At 29.0% G+C, this 19,595-nt stretch overlaps 3 protein-coding genes across 3 annotated transcripts; all 3 read left to right on the top strand.

Moving 5' to 3' along the window:
* The first annotated feature begins 5,174 nt into the window (after positions 1–5,174).
* On the top strand, positions 5,175–8,300 carry LOC145744731 (uncharacterized). The gene has a single exon (XM_082562663.1). It carries the CDS (start codon positions 5,244–5,246, stop codon positions 7,962–7,964), a length of 2,721 nt encoding a protein of 906 aa, XP_082418789.1. The 5' UTR covers positions 5,175–5,243; the 3' UTR covers positions 7,965–8,300.
* Positions 8,301–8,425: 125 nt separating this feature from the next.
* Positions 8,426–14,539, top strand: LOC145745560 (general transcription factor 3C polypeptide 2-like). Its single transcript, XM_082563673.1, has 10 exons — positions 8,426–9,036; positions 9,386–9,603; positions 9,778–10,404; positions 10,573–10,772; positions 11,562–11,746; positions 12,270–12,427; positions 12,683–12,853; positions 13,190–13,450; positions 13,641–13,738; positions 14,295–14,539. The coding sequence occupies exons 1-10, from the start codon at positions 8,634–8,636 to the stop codon at positions 14,482–14,484; spliced, it is 2,511 nt and encodes an 836-aa protein (XP_082419799.1). The 5' UTR covers positions 8,426–8,633; the 3' UTR covers positions 14,485–14,539.
* Positions 14,540–17,939: 3,400 nt separating this feature from the next.
* Positions 17,940–19,553, top strand: LOC145746460 (cyclin N-terminal domain-containing protein 1-like). The gene has a single exon (XM_082564750.1). It carries the CDS (start codon positions 18,227–18,229, stop codon positions 19,349–19,351), a length of 1,125 nt encoding a protein of 374 aa, XP_082420876.1. The 5' UTR covers positions 17,940–18,226; the 3' UTR covers positions 19,352–19,553.
* Positions 19,554–19,595: the final 42 nt, after the last annotated feature.

The following is a 19,595-nucleotide window of genomic DNA, read 5'->3' as shown; positions in this document are numbered from 1 at the left end:
AAAATTACAGGTTATTTCCAAATATTTTGCGCGATTTGCACGAACTGGAAAGTCGTGATATGTGTTGGTCTTGTAAATACAAAATTGTCGTAACGGGCACGAATTTGTAATCGAATGCGGTTAAGATTTATTTCGTTATCTGCAAAGTGTTTTTTTACTCGAGAAAGTGGCAAAATTTTTAGTTTTTTCTGACGTTTTTATCTTACTTATATAATATGTCGAAAATTCTAACTGCTGAAAATATTTGTAGATTTTTTGTTAGGCCAAAGTTTAAATATTTTTTTTTATTTAGGTTTTTTGCGCATCAATGAAAGTAAATAATAAAATATGCAAAAAAATATTACGATAATGCGACGAAAAAATTTAAAAAAATCAATTTTATGATTGAAAACATACTATATAATATTAAATGTTTACTTAAGATTGAATAGTATTTTGTAGCATGATCACCAAACCCATATAGAAAATTGTTTTACTTAATAGACTCATAAAGAACCCAACATTTATTACTATTATATCCTAATTTACCTAAAAAAATTCTTGATTTCAAAATTAAATAATAAAATTCGGAAATACGCATATAAATTAACATTACAAATTATGGCTTAAAATGTCATGGACTCCATTCTTAAATAAAAACCATTTATTATTAAAAAAAATAAAACCAATGTCAATTTCATAATAGGAAATAAACACTCAAATGCAAATGGTTAAAGCATATTTTGTTGCAGGTATTAATGGCATAACAAAAGCCGCTTTATGCACGTGCAGTAATTTAACTTTATTTAACATATTATCGTGTTAAATGCTTATATTTCCCCAGCAGATTACTTGGATAATTTAGCCAAAGGCAAATTAAAATTAGCAAAGTTGTTGGAAAAACAAAATATATTTGGGCCTAATTTTTGCATTGCAATAACGGGGTAATGTTATTTTTTTAATATTTTTTTTACGTATTTTATCTTTTTGCAATTTAGGATTTTAAATTAAATTAATACATGAAAATTTTAAAATCAAAAATTTAAAAATAACAAAGTTGAATTTTTCTAAAAATACAACGCCACGTAAGATATTAAATGCATAAAATCTGCGTATTTAATAGACGTCCGATTCTCACATTTTACGGGTGCAAAAATAGCATAAATCGGCAATAAAATGTAATTTAACACGTGTGCGTTTATAGAACATACGATTGTTGCAAATATATCCATATGGGTAAACAAGAATCGTTTCTACATTTTTGTTATATTTAAAGTGTGTTTATTTGAAAAATATTGGAGCGCTTCAAAATTTTAAGCGGGTATCTTAGGTATTCAAATAAGCCTGTATATTGTTATGGCAAATTTTTAAATCCCCTTAAGCAATAAGAGGATAACATTTAGCCTTAAACTATACGTGTGGTTTAATGAGCATTTTTGATCAAAAATTAAAGGTTAAAAAATTATCGGTATTTTGTATTTCAGGCAATCTTTGTTCCGCATTTGATTACGGTCGTTCCTTTAATATTTTACCCAGTATTACAATACGGCGTTGGGGTATATATTAAGATAGAGAGATTGAATGGCAACAAAATTTCCAAAAGGATTAAATATTTACGACAAAAAATTTTTTCCAAGATTTTACAGCGTCTATTGATCTTCAATTTAACGCCCTTGTTTTGGAAAGTTACAATATTTTTTTATTTAAGAAGCGTCCCTTTTTTATTTTGGTTATTTTATTTTATCTGGGTAATTTTATTAGTCATGACTTCATTTTTGTGGTTTCGATTAAATAAACACTTAAGAAAAAATTTGATTTTTCTTTTGTTATTGAATTTTATACAACAAGCATACATTTTTACTAGCCTTAACAATAATGTTAAAAATTTTATTTTTGTTTTACAAAAAAAGGATTTATTTTTTTTCTATTATTAAACTATGATGCAAAAATGTATTTTTTGGGTTCACGTTTGGCGAAAAGATGAGTTATCAACTGACGTTATTTTGAAGTTTTTTGACCCTTAAAAATGGGTAAAAAATAGCTTTGTCATAAGAATATCTTTTTTGGAACGTCATTTTTCGTTTTAAGTTACGCAAAACGTTAGATTTATGTTTCCTTTGATTTTGTAAACTTATAGGGGTAATTATTTTGATTCACGATATTATCAAACTTATTTTTTTTAAGTTTCGCAATAACATTTTTATTTACTTTTTTTTTAATATTTTATTTTAATATATTTAATTTTTTTTAAATCAAATATAATATTTTTTTTGTAGTTACAACGGTTTTATCACTACTATAATAATGATAATACAAAGGTTGCAATTAGTAAGTTTTAATTATGATAATAAAGTCAAAATTAATTTCTGATTATCCGAAAATTCGTGCCATTTCGTTTAAAAATAAATCTGAACTTTGCAAAGTGTTCCGATTAACATGTTAACCAGGCCACGTGGGTTTGCCTAAAAGTTCATCAATTCAAAAAGATTACAAGTGTTTAACGCGAGCTTAACTAATAGATTTAAGTTAAAAAACGTTGATTATACTTTGTAAGATGACCGACTGTTACCACAGTCGTATTTAATTGATAATCATAGGCAAGAGCGTCGACTTGAAATTTTTCAAAACACTTTGTTAGCCCCAGGGTTCCTGACAATATATTTTCTAGCGCATTAGCTCGCTGGAGGTGTTTATCAGAAAAAATAACATAGCCCTATAAAAAGGAGGGGTCTGCAGGCCTAAAGCCATTTTGAGGTTGAACGTTGTTCAGGAACATTTTTTTGTCAAAATTGCAACTTAAAATATATTAACTTTTTAGAACTAAATTCTATTTAACATCTTATTCGAGTTTTTTTTTAATATCTCTTAGCAATTTTATTTATATTTATTTTTTTTTGAATTTAGAATAAATAGTTATTTATTTAAAAAAAAGAAGGGTAATTATTTATTAAATTAACCTAATTAAATTTTTTTTTAGAATAAAAAATACATCAAAAAATTTCGAAACATGAATTTCGTAAAAATATTTTTGTTGCTAATAATTATTGTGGCATGTTGTCAAAATTGCGCTGGAAAAAGACGGAGGAATCACAGGCAGCTGCAAAAACTCATCTGTAGACGTTGCATGAGCCGATTTTTTCGGGTTTGCAGAACGGGGTATAATGGACTGACAAAACGAAGTGGTAAGTTAAATAAATTTGTGATATTTTTTTAAAGTTTACATTTAAAAATAATTTTTTCGAAAATTGTGTTTTAAAAATTTAAAATAAATATTAAAAAAAAATGCGGAAAAAAAATAATTTTTTTTTTTATTTATGTCTTTCTAAAGTTACATGTCGTGTATTCGAAGGCTGTTTTGCATTTAACATTTGAGAAAAATTTCTTTTGTTTTAAACCAACCGAATCAAATTGGCAATTTAAATGAAATATTTTGCGAGCCAAACGAATTAAATATCCGATGTTAATCTTTTTTTCTTGGCAGAGTCTAAATATTTACGATAAAGATCTATAAGACGATTTTTACGAACTTAAAACACAACGGTCATTATTTACCACAAAGCTAATGAAAAAATCGCACCGGTGCTATGTTTTAGGTTCAACTATTTCACTTATCCCGGACATTGATTTGTGGTGGTTATAGGGTATGAGCATAACTTCTCATTAATAACGCTCGTCGCAGCTTAGGCCTAGACCCAAACGGCGATATCACTGGCAAAAATTGAAAATGGCTTAGGGCTAATCATACCTCGCCTATAAAGCAAGACACTAGCATCAAGTATCACGGATGTTTAGAATTTCAAATATCCTGTCCAATGTACAAGGCTTTTGCGTTTCCTTTGTACCAAACCACATAAATTTAAAGTATAGGCGTTGGCTGTTACGAAACAGGTCGTGTTATATTGGTTTATTTTAATATTTTTTTAGGAACTGATTTGCCTTCTACTTAAGCGGTAAACCGATGGTATCATTTTTATACCCAGGCACTGAATTATATTTAAAAGCACTTGTTATTTTCGCATTAATGTGTAACCAAAGGATTTTTGTTAAAAAAAGTAGTGTCGATTTTTTTGCAAATTGTTATTGGGGTTAACGAGGTCTTCCGAGAAATTTACCATAGTGACGTCATAAATCGTTTTACACAAAAGACCAATCCCAGTAAAAACAAACTTATCAAGATTATGGGAGATTATGGGATAACAATGTGTGGGATTGTTTTTAAAAAAATATTACCGAGCTGCTTTTAAAGTGTCTACCTACGTTTTGTTTTTTTAGTTGATTAATGCTATTTTTAATGATTGGATAACGATTCCTTAATAAAGTGTATTTATTAATGGTTTATTGAATTTTGTTGCTGTTTATTTACACAGAATAACTTACAAACTGAACTAATGGACACAAAGTTAATTGAACTTTTTTATTTTTAGTATCCGCTGAGAACGAATTTGAGGATAAAGCACAACTGAAAAGTCTTGAAACGCTACAGCGAAAACGAAGAGGCATAAAGCGCAAAAGAGGAACCCGTCGTCGTCGTTATTACAGGGTCATCGTCAACTGCGACATTTGCAACGCCAAGTGTTTTTAAATCAAAACTGGGAGTAAAACGTTTAACGAGCGCCATTTTAGTGTTATACATACAGCAAAATATGCTATAAATACCGCCTTATTGTATGAATTTATGTGGCGTTTTGCAGTTTTTTAAGCAACTTTATTTTGCTTAAAAATTTACTTACTTGTTTATTTTTTTATTTATTGTAACAAAATATTTGATTATGTTCGCAAATCATTATTTTGAAGGTTAAAAATCGAATTTTATAAGTAACTTTTATTCTTTTTTTTGCTTTGAATTTACACTGTGATTTTTTTATTTAAATATTAATTTTTACAATTTGGGAAAAGCGAATATTTTAAATTTACTTTTGTTAGAGCAAAACCAACTTTATCTTTGATTTGTTTAAATAAAATAAAAAGTAGTTTGTATTTTGTTTTGCCAATAAAGTTGCCTTAAGATAGATTTTATATGCTTTTACGTTGAAAATAAATTTTATTGTTACAAACAAAAAAAAATTAAATTTACATTAAATTTTATTAAAAATTTTTTTAATTGAGGATAAACAGTTTAATATAAAACTATAAAAAAACACGTGCGCGCGGTGTTAGGGCATGCATGACGATATAAACAGAAACATTTCAAAACATTAAGCTGTTCAGCGTTTTTGAAATGTCTGCAAAATGGCTTTTTTTTATTAAACATTAGAAGGAACAGCATGGAGTTAGATTTACAGAAAAACACTGAATATTTCGAAGCTAACGGTATTTGCGATAGGCCAGTTCCAAAATTTAAATCGTCCGGGCAAAAATTTGAAATGGGCGATGGAAAATTTTTGTTTGAAAAAGGCACCAAACTAGATGAAATTGATATTAAAAAGTTGTGCGACCTTTGGAATAAAGCAGGAATTCTTGATTCTTTTGATATTTTACAACAGTTAGAGTTAGATAAACTAGATGAAGGTATTGTAAACTTTTCTGATCTTTTTGACACCCTTGAAAAAGAAATAAAACTATCTGCTACCTCTTGGAGCGAAAATTCAATTCTAAATGCACTCTTAACAAGTTACAAGTTTTATGTTCATCATGTCAACACTGAAATGGAATTTTGCTGTCAGGAACTTATTGAAAAAGAAAGCAAATTAAAAAAGACGACAAATCAAAATGCAAAACTTCTTGAAGAAATCGATAACTGTTATGTCAACATGGACAGGCAAAATGAGAAAAACATGAACAAAATTGAAAAGCAGTGGTCAAATAGGTTAATCTCCACAAAAAGGCAATTTATAGAAGAACGAGAAATGATGTTACAACAGTTCGAATATGATAAGGATGCCTTGAAAGTTGAAATTGATTCTTTGCACCTTAGTCATGTGCATTCGCAGAGAAAATCAGAAGTTTTGGAAAAAGAAAACGAATCGCTTGCCCAGGAATCTTTCCAGCTGTATAAAAACATAGAAGATCTTGAAAACGAATCCCAAATATTAAGAAACGACTTGGAGGTTTTTTTAATGGCCAAGGAAGAGGAGGAGATAAAAAATGTGACTCCCTCTCAGGAGGAAAGGTTACTCGTAATGGTAAAGGATCTGAGATCTCAACTTAAAAATTATTCTGATAAAAATGATGATTTGTTAGCTGAAAATGATTCTCTTCGACTTCAAATTAAAATCCAAAATAACAAAGATATTAACGAAAATCTGTCCCAAGAACTATCAAAAGAAATCCAAAATAAAAAACAGGAAAAATATCTAAAAAATGAACTTGATTTATTGGATGTTAAAAAGAATCAACTAAATTCAAATAATTCGAGCCCAGAAAAAACTGAGGTTAGATATCTTGATGTGAAACAAAATAGTGAATCGCAAAGTAACATTGAACCTGAAATGTTAACAGAGTTGTGTCGAAAATTTGCGAGCGAAAAAAGTGAAATTGTTGCTCAACATGAAACTGAAATATCTTCGATAAAAGAAAAACTAGAAACCCTAAAAAATCAAGTTACTGCAAAGAATAATGAGCTTAAATGTTTAAACGATTTGCTAGAAATTGAGAAATTACAATATTCTGAATCGTTGGAATCTTTGCAAGAAACGATCACTAAATTAAAGAAATCCTCTGTAAAAATAGAATCAGAAAATTCACATCTAGAAAAAGAGCTTGTCAAGAAATTTGAAGCTCAAATTTTGTTGTTAAAGCAAGAGCATGCTAAAGACCTTAATTCGATTAAATCAGAAATTCAGAAAAAACATGATACCTTGCTGGCTGAAAAACAAAAATGCTTAGACATGAGCTCAGTAAATTGTAACATTGAAATTTTGCAGCAACAGATAATGGAGGAACACAAAATTATGAACGAGCGTTTATTGGAAATTCGTGAGAGTTTTGAGTGCGAGGCATTGGATATTCACAACTTTCTTAACGGCCAAAAAAATAAATTGAAAAAAGAATTAGAAAAAGAAATGGAAATTTTCGAAAAGCGATTTGCAGAGGAGACCCAAGGCGAAATAAAATTAAAAAATTCAATTTTAGTAGAAAAAGAAAAATATTTGGATTTGTTGTTGAAAACAGAAGAGCAAGAAAATAAGTTACAACTTTTGACCACATTAAATGAAGAAGAAAATAGGAAAACTGATCAATGTAGTTTTGCAAACGATATTTCAATTATTCACAAAACAGAAGAGGAAGGAACATCTTTCAACAACCAATCTTTAAAGGCATATGAATCAGAAATAGAAGATAAAAATCAAAAAATCGAGCAACAGTTTTTGAAAAACGAAATTCAGAATGTGAACTTAACAGAAAAAATTAACGAGTTAAAAGAAATAATTCAAATCAACAAGCATGAAATTGCGTCTCTGCAAACCATTTCAAAAGTTAAAGTCGCCGAAAACAAGCAACTTGAATTGGAAAACCAAATTCTTAATCAAAAAGTTCGTGATCATAACCATAATCAGTTGGGATTAAAACAAAGACCAGCAAACGAAAATTTTATCTCATCCAAACATTTTCAAAATGCAATTGATCAAAAAAATACCGAAATTAGTGATTTAAAAATAGGCATATCTACTTTAAAAAAAGAACTTAAAGAATGTAAAGATGTACCACCACCTACAAATAAGTTAAACCCAAAAAATATTTTTTCGGAAGAAAATAAATCAAATTTTACCAACAGTCATGAACAAGGTCCCTTAAGGCAACGATTAAGTCATGTGACTTCGCGCCTCTCTGAACAAATGAAAAAGACGAAAGATATGTACACAAAGCTTTCGAAAACTGAAATGTTAGTTAAAGATATGTATTGTGAAAACACGCAGCTTATGAGAGCCTTGCAGCTTACCGAAATCCGACAGAAAGAAGCAGAGAAGTTGTGCCAGGATGAAAAGGATAGAACTGATTCACTTACAAATCTTCTTCAGTCTGTTTTTGTTCAACTTTCCCAATAAAAAATGACCCTTTTTTAGTTATTTTTAAAACAATGAATATTTTTGGCACTTTTTTTTCATTATTGTGCATTTTGATATGTAATATTTTTTATATATATATAACTACTTTAATTTTTTTACTTTTTTTGCACACCGCAAAAATAACTTAAGTTTTAAAAAAAAAAGGTAATTTGTCAAATACTTACCCCATTGGTTAATTATACACAATTTTATAGATACATGCTATATACTTTTTGGTACTTGAAATTTTTGACTCTTTGTTATTGATTTTCGCGACCTCTTCAAATTAAAAGTGCTTTTTATTTAAATTATGTTTCCTTTTTTAAATTATGTAAAATCGTCAACTACAAATATTGTGTTTTTTTGTTTTTTTCTTAAAATAATGTGATTTTATAATTAAGTATTAAGTGCGATTTTTTTAGATATATACATGCTTTTATTTTTATATATATCAATTTTATTCATAGCTTTTGTTTTATTTATTTGTGTGGTATATATATTTTGTATTAGACTTTTTAAGTTTTTATTCAAATTAAAGATTTTTTTACCTAAAATTGTTAACTTGAACTTTTTGTCCTACAATAGTCAACCTGTGTTTCTGTTTTATGTTTAACCACCTAGCTTACATTTCCTTTTAGTTATAAGAGTTTTCTAATAATAAAAAACACAATGCCTCCTGGTAGAAAAAAAGGTCGCAAAAGCAGCGCCCCGAAGCGGGTGTTACAATCAAATGACGACTTAGAAGCCGGAGACGTAGACGTTTGGCCAACTGATCCGAAGGAACTAGCTAACTACATTGACGGAAGAACGATGGCAGAGTTTTTCGAAACTCCCGGAATGCCGGTGTCTTTTTATGAGGAAGTTGCACGAGCTACGAAAGCAACAAATCTGGCCCCAGACGAAAAAATTTGTTTTAGTTGTCCAGCTTGCAAAGACAAAGAATACACAACAAAAACTGGACTCTTTATTCATATGCAAAAGGTGTGCCAAGCTGTGCCGGAAAGAGTGTTTACTTGTCTTGTTTGTAAGGAAATTTTTAATAGTCAGGACAGCGTCATGGGCCATATAAAACGTAAGTCATTTGTCAAATTACAAACATATATATATATATATTTTTTATCCTCGTTGTGGAGAGACTACCTTCACAGCCTAAACATAGAGTAACATTTGTTACCTATACTTAGTCACGTGGCTTTGGCAGTAATAAATGTTAAAATTTGTTACCAGATAATGTTTTGGGCTCAGCAGGAGTTTATACCATTTATAGTGGCTAAAGGGTGCTGGGATATAAAAGCTGTGGGGGTCGAACCAATGACCTCATATTGTAAAATCAAGTGTTATAACCACATTACCACCCCGGGCCAATAATAAGATATTTTTTTTAACTACCTGTTTTTTATATGAAACTTTCTTTTAATCAGAAATCCATGTATTCAAACCATTATTCGGTGACCAGGAATCTGAAACAAACACAAACAACAACAAAGGTAGAAGAGCGGCCAGGTTAGGTCGCATGAAAGTACAACTGTATGAAACAAGTAGTTCTTATGCGGAGGAATTCGAGGTTCCTGAAAAAATGGAAATTGTCACCCCAGTAAAAAAGGAGAAGAAAAATGATAAGGACAGTGACTATGAAAAAGTTTGTTAATTTATATACTTGTTATTATGTTGTTTAGTTAACTAGTTGTACTAGTGACATAGTGTTAAAATTAAAAAACATTTTATTATATTATTAAAATGTAGTGATAGTGTCTATATTAACACGGTTTACTAGTTTAATCATATATATATGTAGTTCATTTTTACTTACTAGGAAGAAGTAATTGTTAGTCTTGAAGAAGAAATAATAACAGAAGAAGAAGTCGTTTTGACCCCCAAAAAGTCTGGCAAGCCGGAGACCGAATGTGCTTGGCAAACATACAGCACAATAAACAAACCATTGTCCAATGCTTTTCAATGGACATATGACCATAAGTCGAACCTTGAAAAAGATAACCCAGTAGCGCATACCCAATGGCAAACAGACTTAAGCGCTGCTCAAACGGTGCCTTTACAACATGTTTTAGAAGACTATTTAATCATAAACGAATCGCCATCATTTAAAATAGAAGCCGGTTCGTTAGACAACATAGCTCAAAACAAAGCCTTGCCAAAATTAAAGAAAAATTTTAATGACAAAGATTTTAAGACTTTACAAACTTTTACAGCATTACCTTATGAACTAGGTAAAGGTGTAATGATTTACACTGGTGGGCCAGTATGGTCTTTAGCATGGTGCCCCTATCCCCTTTCAGTTGATAACAAAGATCAATATTTAGCATCTGTATCTCATTTTGGCGAGCACATTTTACATCCCAACAGAACTTATGAAGATTCGATTATTGTTCAGTTTTGGAATTGTGGAAAGTTAAAATCCAAACCAGTTACAAGAGATTTAAAGGTTATTTTAGTATTATGATTTTTTAAGTAAAAAATTTTATACTATATTTATCCTTTATTTTTTATGTAATTAATATACATTTTTATATTTAAAAGTGTACTTTGTTTTTATATATGTTTTTATACACTACTTTAAAGGTAAGATTTAAAAAAAAATGAATTTTTACAGAAAGCTCCTAAGTTTGCATTTGGTTTAGCCTTTGATGTCGGTCCTGTATGGGATTTAAAATGGTGTCCTGTTGGAGGTTACATCCCAAAGTCAAGGGATAATAAAGAAAGATTGGGCCTCATAGCTATGGCTTGTGCTATTGGTGATGTTTATATCTTGTCCTTGCCAGTACATGAAAATGAAAATGGGGATATTTATAGGTAAGTAATTTTTTTGATCTATGTAGTGAAGCTTAGTGGATGGCATGTATGTCTAATCTATAGGCCTACAAAATAAATTACACTGCCATTTGTGGTGCGATAGTAAACTATTGCTGGCAAATACTGGTTGCAACAAATAAAATGCCGACCTTAAAGCATGCTATTGACTAGTTGTTATGTAAACCATAAGTAGATTACATCAGCTTGACTTGAGCCTGTAGCAATTTAAATTTTTAATGTCATTATTAATTTTTAATCATCAAATAATAAAAACTTTACAGACATTTTAACTAATTTTTTTCTTGTGGCTTTTACATTTTTTTACAAAAACCAATATATATACTGAAGTATTTTTCAAATTTGCTTTTTATGTAGATAGTGTCAGGGTTAAGTTTCGTTTACTTGTTTAAAGTTGAATTATTTTGTTTTACCTTCAAGTAACAAGGAAATGTTATTTTAATCTTTTGATAACAATCTATACATTCTCGAATAGGTTCTTTATTGTTCAGTCACGTTCGACTTTTACAGTTTCTTGAAATTTTTATTATAAAATACCGCAGAAAAATATTTAAGTTATATTGAATATATAGCACAACTTTAAAAAATGTAATTTTAAGTACCATTGAACTGATTTAAAGTTTATCTAAAGACCACAGCAAAACATTTAGATATCATTTAATTTATTAATTATATATACACTTAAAAAAAAAATTTTTAATTATTAGCACTAAAAAATTTAAATTATTAAATTTAATACAAAAAAATAATTTTTCGATTTTTTTTTTGCAGAGTTTTACCCACAGCTATTTTGACACAACCTTCTAAAGGTCGCCACAGTTTTGGACAATGTATGTGTGTGTCATGGTCTATGGAAGACGGGGCCAATCAGATCGTAGCTGGATTCGCTTCTGGCCACATTACATTGTGGGATTTGAAAACAACGTCAAAATTTTTATTGTCAAAAGATGGCAATGGTAAGTATCTAAATTTTAATTTAAAGCTATTAAGTCTGTTAAAAAATGTTTAAAAATCTTTATTAGGTAGTTAAAATCATGTTTTTCGTCCATTACATTACAAAGTGATTTTATTAAGTTGTTAATTTTCTTGTTAGTGAGATAGTACAGTCTTTTATTGTGCTTATTGATTACTATTATTATTAGGTTTTTGTTTGTTACTAACACCAACCTATTGTCATATTACTTATTCATCCATTGTTGACTGAGTTTGTGAAATCGAGTAACAAATAAATACTTAAAAAACAATTGCAAAATAAAACAAAACAAGTGCTAACCAACTTAACATTATCTTAGCTTGGTAAAGCAAATACAATTGAGATAAATACATAAAAAATTATTGAAAAATTTTTGAGGCAAAATAAATTAAATTCTTATTAAAAAAAATATTGTACTCTCTTATGCTGTACATTAAACACTTAAATGTAACTTGACAATTTATTTAAATTATTTATAATCCTTAAATTTTATTATTTTGTTGTAGGTGTTACCAATATTCTACCATTCCACTCATTTCGAGGTCATTCTAAACCAGTTCGAGGTATCGACTGGTGTCCTTTTGACTCAAATTTATTTTGTTCTGGTGGCATGGACAGATTTCTTAAAGTTTGGGACTCAAGAAAAACTGAGTTTGATTTGCGAGTAAGTTTAAATAATTATGTGTTAACTTTTGCAAAACTAAGTGCCAATACTAATTTAAATATTTTCTTTGGTGTTTTTTTTTTAAAAGTCTGATTATTACGATTCAACATTTTATTACCATAACTTATTCACCATTTTGTGTGGTTAGTTTAATTTTGCCCAAAATTTTTTTTTAAATCTGTAGGTAGTTTTTAATATTTTTCAAACTGGGCTTAAATTCTTTATAATTTACCCTTACCTTTTTATTTCCTCTAGGAGGCGATGTCCAATAAATTAAGTTGTATTTTCGAAGTCAACTGGCCACTAAGTTATGCTGGTGTTTATGTAGCAACAGGAAACACGTTCAGTATTCAATATCATTATGGTGCCCTGTTTATACATGCTGGCCCAGCTACTGCACCACTTCAACATATTACCCCTAATAAGGTAAGTGTAACAAGTTACATAGGCCAAAAAAACATGCAAAAATCAGCAAATTTAGCAAAATAGTTGGGGTGTTTTGGTAAAATTATTTGGTTTTACTTCAGAGTGTCCTGGGTTTATTCTCGATGGATTTTAAGTCAATGCACATTTAGGTAGGGCACGATGATAAACTAGTAGACTTCTGCATATCTAAAAACAATTAGCATGTCAATTACCAGGCATTAGGCTAAAGGTTTTTTATTCAAACTATTAACTGGTCAGAGTACCAAGTGTTACTCTATTCTTAGTTTGTACAGCCGCTATTCATACACAAATACTCATAAAAATTGATTTTCTTAGTCAACTTGTTGGAGTTTATCAGGGAATGATTGGCTCAATGTTGTTGCAAGTGGTGATGTTGCAGGATCTGTTGTGTTGATGGCGTGCAACAATTGGAATCGTCAAAGCAACCATCACAAGAAAATACCGAGGGTGTTGTTGTACCAATGTGAAGCGATTTGGGAGGAAACTGATGAAAGCGACGAAAATGAAGAAAATGCTGGAAAAAAAGAAAATGGCGGTGGAAAAGATAAAAAAATGGAATGTGAAACATCAAGTCCGGTAAATTAATGAAAACAACTTGGGTTTTGTTATTTTTTCACATTTCTTTAGTATTTAGAATACATATACTTCAAAATAATACATATATATATTATTAAAAAACAACAAAAAAAAAAAAATTTTTATAAAGGTATTTTTAAAAATGGTATCAAACTATGATAATTAGTATCCATTTTTTGCACCTTTTTAGAATAATCCAAACCCCCAATATAAACTGGTGTTCCATGATTATACAGTTGAAGGAAACCTTAGTAATTGGGAAAAAACTGAAGCTCATAAAAGAGTTCGGTAAGATATTAACCAGTTGTTATTGTTTATATATATATATATAATAAAAAAACTAGCATGTTTCTCTTAAAAAAAAATATGCAAGTTGTGACAAGTAATTTTCAATAAAAACAAGCACTATCTGTCATTTTTGACTCAATATTTAAAAACTTAATATGAGTTACAAAAATGGTAATACCTATGCTTTTGCACAGTACTGGTACCAGTTTTTTTTGTATATCTTTATCCTTTAAGTGGTAAGGTCAAATGCGCAACCTAAACATAGAGTAACATCAGTTACTCCCAACCTAGTCTTAAGTTGCCTTTAGCAGTTTGGGATATTATTAAGTATAACTGCTGGATAATTATGCAGCTGATTAAGTGCTGGCTCAGCAGAAGTTCATACCGTTTATAGAGCTTTACTCAAGGGCGCTACAGAATAAGAGCAACGGGGATTGAACCCATGACCTCATGGTGGTGTAGCAAGTGTTATTACCACTACACCACGATGCCGGTTTAAAATTTAAACATACAAATGACAAAAAAAATTTAGCCTGTTGCATTTTAATTTTTATAGAGTCTACGACAATTTTCCTGACGAGGATTTACGAACCCCAGTTCAAGCTATTCACAAAGTTCGCTGGAACCCTAACATGTCATACACTTGGGTTGCTACGGCAACACATTCAGGACTAATAAGGTTGCATTGCGCGTCTGGACTTATATCAAAGAAGGTGGATGATATTTCAAAATTGTTAATGAAGTAATTGAACACTGCTCAAAAAGTTTTTTTAACTTTTCATTGCCTAAAGATATTATAAGCGTAAGGGTCTTGGTTTAATTACCACACTGCCTTGTTTTTGCTTTGGTTAAGGTTTTGATTCTATACTGTTTTCCTAAAAAAAGTTGTGTAACAGTACAATCTTAAAAATTTCTCTAATAAAAATTACAAAAATCTTGCCAAAAATGTTATTTAATTTTCCGAACTAGCAAACTAGCCTACCATACAACCAACCAATTTTAAATTCACCCTTATTCTTAAAAATGAAGAACTAAATAAGAACTAGCCTTTTGCCTCAAGTATAAACTTGATCTGTCCTGCTACTTTCACCAAGCCTATCACGCTACAGGGGTTTATTTGTTAGAGCAGGACAGAGGCTCTTCCCTGAAGTCAAGGCATAGGATCATAAAGTAAACGAATAGTTATAAAAAAAACATTTAAAAAAAAAATTAAAAATCAACCATACATGTATTTACTGTCTTTATCTTCTTTGTATTTCTTTTTTTTTAATATTCTACATGAAACTTCTTTATTTTTTTAAACGTCCTCTTGTTTTTTTTTAATTTTTTAACCCTTGTTTTTCTTAAACTTTTTCGAATTTTTTTTTCTTCACTTTTTTATTTTAAATATAATAAGCATGCTTCTTTCTTTTATATAACCTTTTTTCATTTAAATTTTTTTTTTTTTGACAACTTTTTATTTTCTTCGTTTAAGTTATAAATTTTCTTCTACTAAATTCTATATTCTCTTTTGATGCTTTTTTATTTTCTGTATATTGTTTCATTAAATTTCTGTTATTTTTGCTGTTGATTTTTTTAAACTAAATTCTGAATTTTTTTGAATGATATTTCTGTATTTTTTTACTTTGCGTTTTTTTTTTAAACTTCTTTATTTCTTTCATTCGAATTTCTGTATTTTCTTCTGCTAATTTCTTTTTTTTTTTAATTTACATTCCTGTATTTTCTTTCATTTTTGTATTTCTTTACTTCAATTTCTGTATTTTCTTCCTTTTGTTTCATTAATTTTTTTTACTGACATTTATTTTTTTCTTTATTAATTTCTTCTGTAGTTTTTCAATATGAATTTCAGTATTTTTTTATTGATTCTTATTTTTTACTTTAAATTTCCATATTTCTTTAAATTTCCATATATCAATTTCTTTTTTCTTCAAAAACTTTTTTTTACTTAGAATTTTTGTGATTTTTTTATGCTAAGTTTTATATTTTTTCAGATAACATTTGTGTAGTTTTTTTTGTGCATTTCTTCATTTTTTTTATTAATTTAGGTATTTTTTTAATAACTTCTTTATTTCCTTACTTCGAATTTCTGTATTTTCTTTTACTAATTTTTTTATTTTATTTTAAATTTACATTTCTGTATTTTTTTTTTATTAATTTTTTCTTTTTCAACCTTAAAAATTAACATTTTTGTATTTTTTTTTATTCACTTCTTTACTTTAATTTCTGTATTTTCTTTTTTTTCCTTTTTTCCAATAACATTTTTTTTTGTATTAATTTCTGTACCCTTCAATTAATTTCTGTACCCTTCTGTACCCTCCCTAAATATCTGTAGCTGTAGCCTATTTTCTTCTGGTAATTTTTTATTTTTTTATACCCTACTAAATTCTGTATTTTATTCATGAAGTTTCTTTGGTTTTAATTAACATTTTTTATTTTTTTGCTATAATTTCCATACTTTCTTTAAATATATATATTTTCTTCTGTTAATTTCTTTTTTTTTCTACTAGTTTCTGTATTCTTATACTTTTAACTCATGTTTTCTTCTTAAATTAACTTCTTAACTACCTTCTATTTTAAAGTCACCTTTTTAATTTGCTTGACTGTGCAATTTTATTTTTTTAAAACCCTTTTTGAGAAAGGGTTAAAAAAAGCATGCACTATTTTTAAGTAGAGCCATTAAGTAAAACAGTGCTTTTAATAGGCATGCATTTCTAAATACCTTTTTCAAATTCTACTATCCATTCGTCTTTAAATCTTTCTAACTTTATACATTTTGCTTATGTGTTCCTTTATATCTTTCATAAGTGATCCAATTCCATTCTTTTCTTAAATGTCGGCTCAACGATTTTTTTAAACAAAACTTTAATTTAAAAATTCCTTCGCTTCTTTAAATTTTTATTGCGGGAATTTAAACGTATCATATCAACCAAGCCGATAATCTTTTGCCCATGTGCTAGACCCAATGTTAAACATTACTTTCTACTTAAAAACTCTCATGAATTCTCACAGTAGGCTTGTAAAATAAAAGGTCTATCACATACCACTAAAAAACGATCGGCAACAAATTCCAAAAATTAAGGCTTTTTTATACAAACTTTTGCTATTGTTGCGTCACTCTATATTTATAAGAGGTAAAATGGTTCCTTTATTACAATAAGAACGTAATAAAAGATTATATAGTTTACCTAGCTACCTTTAAGCTGATTGGATATCAGCCTAATTAAAAAATATATTTAACTAATTATTCGTCCCAGAAACAAAATTTGGAAAAACTTTTCCGTCAAATATGACACATTTTTAAGACAATATTTCATCTTAAAACCTTGAGTTTAATTTAAATAAAATAAATAGCCTACTGTAGCATTTTTACATGGCTTTGGCATAACTTTTTTGTCGCGCTATCATGTTGTTAACAGCGTTTCACGATATTAAACTATTTTACTTGTATTTTTGTAGGCTTTATATTTTATTGCTAGGCTTCACTAAAGTTAAAAAAGAAACCATATGTGTAAAACCGACTTTTATAAAGTTGAAATGTAATGAAAATTATAAAATAAAAGGCTGTTTTTATTTAAATTAAATTATACTTTAAAACAAGTTGACTATTTTTTTTGACAACGGTAACAGCCTTTTGTATTTTTTTATTTCTGGGTAAGAACTATTGAAATCATGATCGTACATTTGCAATATAGCAATTTTTGTGTTTTAGAAAAAATTATTTCTTGACGCTGGCATAAAAATGGAATACAAAATGACATATTGGTTATAACAACTATTGCTCAAGGTTGTTTTGGGTCATGACCCTAATTCGCGTAATGCCGGTATAACGTTTATTAATAAATAGTTGATAGCATAAAAGTGTTAAAATAAAACAATTACAGGTGAAATTTCAACATAATTTTTTTTGTCACTACCCATATTCCATATAGTCACACGAAATTGATTTTAATCTGTTTACTAAAAATAGCTATCACTATCAGGTCACGCTTTTGCAAAACGCACGCGTGCTTAGCCTGCTTAGTCTGTTAGTGCTGCTATCTAAATCTTTATGTTTTTTTTATTAATTGGCTGATTGGTAACTCTAAAAACCTCTAGTATTCATAGATGACAAGGTAGACCTAATGGGCTATTGTTAATGTGCCCATTGCCCGCTATTTTGACTATTAGACTTTGCCCGCTATTTTGACTATTACCAATCATATCAATGAACTTATTATTAACTTGCTTGCCTAAACTATGGGATGTATTAGTAATAAGCGGTTGTTAACAGTAGCTACGGTGTTTTTGCTTACTATGTGCACCTTTTTGATTTTTAGAGTGACCCAATAATTCTTCTTAAACCACATAACGCTTTATCAGTTTGTATGTAAATGTATTCTGCATATATAATGTTTTATTTAATAATTTTTTTAAATAGATTTTACCATTTTAAATTAGGGATAAAAAATGACTAATAAATTTTTAGGTTTTTACAACCACCTAATTTAAATGGCAGAAAATATACAATTTTTATCATCGCTTGAAAAACCAGAACAGTTGGAAGATTACCTTAATAATATTGCTATAAAGAACGAGAAACTTAAGTCACAATTCAGTAACAACAGTGATTGGTTAAACGACTGTTTTACTTTACAAACATGTGTGCAATTGTTGTCATTCAATTGGGGAAAATCCATCGATTACATTTCAAATTTATGCGAGCTGTGGAATCTAAGTATGGAGATCAGATTTACTGCATTTGAGATTCTGAATAAGTTTTTAACAACACTGCTTCAGGAAATATGCCTAGCAACCTATCCAAGCAAAAGTATGTTTAGAGATAAAAAAGATCGATACCAAATCAATTTTGACAAACTGTTGTACCAATTTAATTGTAACGATGACATTAGTTTACTAGATTCAACTCAGCCAAAGGGGCTGAATGATATTACGAATACACATAATCTTCAGCCACATTGCTCTAAAAAGTTATTAAAAAGCACTAACTGCCTTGAGAACCTAAGTGAAAATGCTCTAACATGGAAAGACACTATAAACCGAGTACAGTCGCAAATGGAATTACGCGCTGTTACTTGTATTTCTATTGCTTCAAAATTTGATTCACATTATCATAAATTAAAATCAGACACAATAATTAAGTTTCTTCGCTCAAGGGGTTATGAGTACAAGACTAGCATTTTAGTAAAGTCTGAAATCAGAATTCTAAAGTCATTCAATTTTAATGTCAATTCACTTCCTTTAGTTTTTCCATGTATCGGAGCTATTTTGGAAAGTCTTTTTTCAGTTTTGTCATCATTAAACAGCAAAGAAATTTATAAAACTTGTCAGGAATTACTTTTATGCTTTTATCAGCAAAGGCCGCAAGTTTATATAAACTATTGGAAAGTGTTGCAAAAGAAAAACGAAGACAAAGGTTCGTTTACAGAATATCTCCAACTGAGTTCAGATATGATTATGTTAGGTTGTACAATTATAGCATCCGCAGTGTATTTGCATTCAAAGCAAGAAAGCAATCAGGTTGTTGAGATTTTGAGTAATATGGCTAATATTAAGCAGGAAGATCTAGCTGAGTTTTCTCATATCATGCTAGAAACATTATTAAGTGTAAACTAGCCTGTTTTGCAATATAATATGCATGCACAAAAAAAATTATAGGCTTCATCTTAGTATAATACGTAATTATTTTTATGTTAGTTAGTACTACCATTGTTTGCACAACTTTAAGTCATTTTTAGCCATACTGTCACCAGTGTCATAACTGTACTTTATATAAAGCTTTTTTTTTAATAAAATTTGTGCTACATTTGTTTTGCAACAAGTTTATCAATGAAATTTGACACATTTGTTAAAATGAGTT

Source organism: Corella eumyota, chromosome 3 (assembly GCF_963082875.1).
Source record: "Corella eumyota chromosome 3, kaCorEumy4.1, whole genome shotgun sequence".
In the NCBI taxonomy this organism is placed as follows: Eukaryota; Metazoa; Chordata; class Ascidiacea; order Phlebobranchia; family Corellidae; genus Corella; species Corella eumyota.
This window is presented reverse-complemented; position numbering and strand designations above follow the sequence as displayed.